Source organism: Cyprinodon variegatus, unplaced genomic scaffold (assembly GCF_000732505.1).
Source record: "Cyprinodon variegatus isolate N-32 unplaced genomic scaffold, C_variegatus-1.0 Scaffold129, whole genome shotgun sequence".
NCBI lineage: Eukaryota > Metazoa > Chordata > Actinopteri > Cyprinodontiformes > Cyprinodontidae > Cyprinodon > Cyprinodon variegatus.
Genome location: NW_015150582.1, coordinates 862392 through 867024, shown reverse-complemented (window position 1 = coordinate 867024; position 4633 = coordinate 862392). Strand labels below are relative to the sequence as shown.

Genomic DNA, 4633 nt, shown 5'->3' with positions numbered 1-4633 from the left:
CCGGGTCCTTTTTATACATAGACTTAAAGACTTTTTATTGAGAGGTCAGTCATGTGAACATTAATAATCTAACTGACCTGATCTTATTTCTGTGATGTTTTAGTGTGTAATTTGTTCTGTTGTTTCTTGTGTACAGTCACTGTGTTTTGTGCAAAAGCCTAACTGGGGACAGACATTGAGAATTAGCCTTAGCTAAAATGTTGTAGTGTGTGACATGATGCATGAAACATACTTGTCCCTATCAAATAAACGAAGAAATAAAATAAAATTATATACAGAGAAAAAAATAGACTGTGTAAGCAAATATCAGTGGTGCCATTTATAAAGCATTGCATACGACCAATACTGAAGCTGTACGTACACAAAGAAGCTGAAAAGAAAAGATTGATTTATAAACCATCGCGAGCATTAATTAGCACGCTAATTTTTATCTCCACAGTTCAACTTTTTGGCACAAGATTTCACCTCATGTTCAGCTGTCTACACAGCCACATTTAGCCACATATTGCCAATGCAAAGGACGTCATGAACCTTGATGTAAATTTGAATGAACCAACAGATCAGTGTTTTCACAGTTAAAAATGGCAACCACTGAGAAAAGAGCCATAATACACAGGTCAGCATGTAAGATACGAGATGTTGGGTGGTGTGTTGAAAACGGTAAAAAAAAAGTAATGGCACAACAACAAAAAGGGAAGTTTTGTATGTGGAACCCTGTTCCACATATGAGCCACAACCTTTATAATTGTAAGTTAAAATATTGTACCCCAGTTACAAGTAGCTCCTTCTGATAATGGGTCCTGTTCGGCCACTAACCCATGTCTCTGTAGATATTCATTAAAGCCCATTGCTAAATGTAGTCCACAATCTCCCTTTGAGGCATATTGTAATTCAACACAGATGGCAGGTGGCAATATCAGCAAACTGGCAGTAAGATCTTACTAAATATATCATCACCCCATAGGCCTGGTAGGATGAGCCTTCTGTTCTGTTTGGGTGCTCCTTTGTCTTTTGGTCTCAGTGGAAAAATGACACTCACCAGGTTGAGAGGCTTGTGATTCTTGAGTAAACAAACCAAGGTGCCTGACTACAATTCTTCAGCGTTGTCTAAAAAAATGGTACTGTCTTATCGAATTAGTGCGTGCATTGAAGGAAATAACAAATAATGGTCCCTCTGCTTCTCTGATTTGATACACAGCAGCTTCTATGATCTTGAAATGGTTTATAAAATCATCTTCTGCTCTCTGTATCTGAAATTACATCCCAGGTGACAGCCCATCATCCGTCTTATCCCACTGTAGTTTACAATACACACAAAAACAGGAAAAGTGCCAGAAAAATACAAATTGACATTACTATACATCTCTGTTCTTCCATTTAAAGCTTTGTCCTCTTACGAAATAATAGATATGTAAATGTAGAGTGCAATTTAGTCAGCAATAGAAATATGTTTATGAGAAAACCCATTTCTAAACTGCCATGTCATAAAAGTAAAATGCATCAAAAGCCCCATTAGCAGCTTCTTACAAACCATGCAGGGATACAGCTAACATGTGAAAGATGGAGCAATTTTCCAAGGTCCACATTTGTGTGACCATTTTCTCTATAATCTTTTTGCTGCTGTAAACACAAGAATTTCCCCATTGTGGGACAATAAAGGAATTTTCTATTGTATTCTATGGTTGTTTTGTTAGATGAGACCAAAAATAAATGGTTTTTGCCTAAATAAAAACATTGTCTGTGGTAGAAAACCAGAGTGGCAAATTCTTCTGATTATTCATCCAAACTGTGAAACATGGAAGTTAAATTATTCTCTACTGATGCTTTCCTTCAACAGAAGCAGATCAACTGGTGAGAGTAGATGAATGGAAAGATGAAGAAAAGACATGAGTTAGGGGCGGAGCTTCATGCTCCAGCAGAGATATGACACTAAAAATTCACCCAGATAATTTGGTTTAGATCGAAGCCTGATCATGTATCCAAATGACCCAGTTAAAGTCAACAACTAAATCAGGTTTAGTTTCTGTTCTAAAACTTAAAATAAAGTGTCTTTATGTGATGATTATTTTTATTGTAAAGTGAGCTACTTTGTGAAGAAGAATTGAAATTTTTCTGTCTCTAGCCTAACAGGGATTCAATAAAGTATTAACCCACGGGAGGCAAAAAATAAAGCTTGAAATAATTGCTTCCTCTAATGTTCCTCTCGACCCACTAAGGTTTGTGTTTTTAATGCAGTGAAGTTAAAACATTTTGATACATACGCCATATTTGTGAGCTTCAAAACACTAGAGGGTCACAGAAGTTTGATTTGTGTAATGCAATATAAAAGAACTAATTCACTGGGATGTGTTTATGCATTTGAGCTTTCTTGGCAATAAACTGGATACACAAAATGTTGATAAAACAAGTAGTAATTCTGTAAAAGATGGACCCGGATCTCACAGGCGTTTTTATTTCAAAATAACAAAAAGTAAACACTCTTTTTTTGTTTAATAAAAGTTGAATATTTTGTGCTGCAACTTATAGTTTCCATTTTAAGACTTTATATTGCCTTTTTTTTAAGGACTTAGGTCAGCTAACTATTATTATTAATGTTTATTAGTTGTTTTATCTTTTTTTTTTGTTGCTGAAAAAAAAACCTGTAGACAGTAGAATACTAAAGTTTTACTTTCAGCCTTTAGAATTTAGAACTTTTAAATATGGTTCTAATTCAGGGTTTTCTCTTCTTATTAATCAGGTTTGGCTTGATCAGTCTAAAAACAGATAGAATATTTCTGCAATGAAATGTAGGATTGTATTCATGGTTAATCTACTGTAACCGACACCCTTGATAAACATGAGGCAGTTAATGACAGACCAGCTTATTTCGTTCCTCGAAGCTTCATTAAAAAAATCCATTTAGATGCACCCAACTCATCTGAAGGAGACTCAGCTGCATCTATTCTCAACGAAATGAGACTCCATCCCCTTTGAGATTTTACACAGGTTTGTCAGCTTGATAAATAATGTCACTCGAAACAACATTTAAGATTTTGATTGCTCAATCCTATAACACATACTACATCTCTGGTATTTTTGAAGTCATGAATAAGAACACAGCTCCAGCCTTATGTAATGGCTCGAGGGAAAAGTTCTAGTGCTTGAGAGACGAGCCCAATTATAAGGAAATGAAGGGTAGGCAGTGAATCTCAAGAAGTTTGAGCTATATTCTGAGGATTAGATAAGACAGCATCTTTTTGTTCCTGATTTTATTAAAGAATACTCAGAAATTAAGCCATTTTACAGTGCAGAGTTTGCAAGGCTGATGGTACTGCTGCTTTGGGCCTTGTTCTGCTTCACAATACGGGAAAAATAAAACTCCCACGAGTCATTACAGTACTTATTTTCACCTATTGTATTCCCACTGGTTCAGTTTAGCATCAGCGGACAAGTCTCTTTTAAACAAAGTGAACAAATTGCATAATCAGCATTCTCATCCAATCCCTGCTACTGTCTCAGAGTCAGCAGGATTCTAAAAATTGGCCTACATGTCATATGTACATTTACGACCTGCTGTAACACTGTCATAGTGCATGCATTATACTTTACTCCACTGGTGTAAGTCAAATGCTTAACTGCATGTGTTGTGGAGTTAAAGAGATTTAAGATCTCTGCTTGTAATAATCCAATACTGAGGAAGTTAGAGTGGCTGTTTGCAGGTGCATCTGATGTAAACTCCATCTGAGACACTTCACTTTAGATTTAAGAAGCAGGATGTGCTTTTGCTGCTAATTTGCAATGAATCTCAGAGATGGATTAGACTCCAGCTCACCGTGACAGAGACGTTAAGCATTTCCTTAATGGGGTCACTTTGAAACCAATTACCTTAAATTGCACAATAATTCAAATTTGCATATGCAATTACAAAAGCATAATTTAGAGTTTATCTTTACTAACGAATATATATATCTTTTCCAGACGGTATTATTTTTTCCTTGTATTATATATTTTTTGTTTTTAAGTCATGCGCAGCGTGTCACACCTCGCAAATAAATGCGTGTACCTGTCACGTCCCCTCATCATCCCACTCCTCTCGCATCTTTTTACTCACTTCTATGACTTGAGTATCCCGGGTTGTAGCCATAATATCCAGTAATCCTAAGAATCCTGTCTTCAATGTCGTGCACTCCGTTGGCCGCCACTTTCGGGCTGTTTTGCGCTGAAGCGGCGCGGCTGTCAGCGGTCTGCGTCGCGTTGCCCGGCAGGTATGCGCGCTTCAGGGACTCCAGCTGGATGCAAGGCTGGTCCCCAGTCTCCAACACAGCATCGGTGCTTAACATCGCGGGGAAAGACGAGGAATTGTTCGGACTAAACTCTGAGCACCATGCAGGAGAGAGCTCCTTGATGGTAAATCAACAATTTGCAGGATGGGGGTGAATTCAGCGCTGGCATTCCTTCAGTGATGCTCCTGGACGCACAGCAAGGTTATCCAACTCCTGTGGCCTGGCAGACATGAAACACTAGGGGGCGTGTTGCTACTATCTCCTAATTTAAGATGATTTACAATATCATCCATAGCAAGAGATGGATATACTCATGTAGGAATAACTTTCAGTCGGTTGTTAAAATACAAAGATATTTATAAATTTAACAT

The 4633-nt window shown here is 37.4% G+C and overlaps 1 protein-coding gene across 1 annotated transcript in view; it reads right to left on the bottom strand.

The window, feature by feature from the left end:
• slc35f4 (solute carrier family 35 member F4) overlaps positions 1-4430 on the bottom strand; it is a 23444-nt gene extending 19014 nt beyond the window's left edge. The window contains exon 1 of the mRNA XM_015376066.1: positions 4091-4430. Coding sequence (XP_015231552.1) covers positions 4091-4319 — 229 coding nt within the window. The 5' untranslated portion in view covers positions 4320-4430. The remainder of the gene's footprint in view (positions 1-4090) is intronic.
• Positions 4431-4633: the final 203 nt, after the last annotated feature.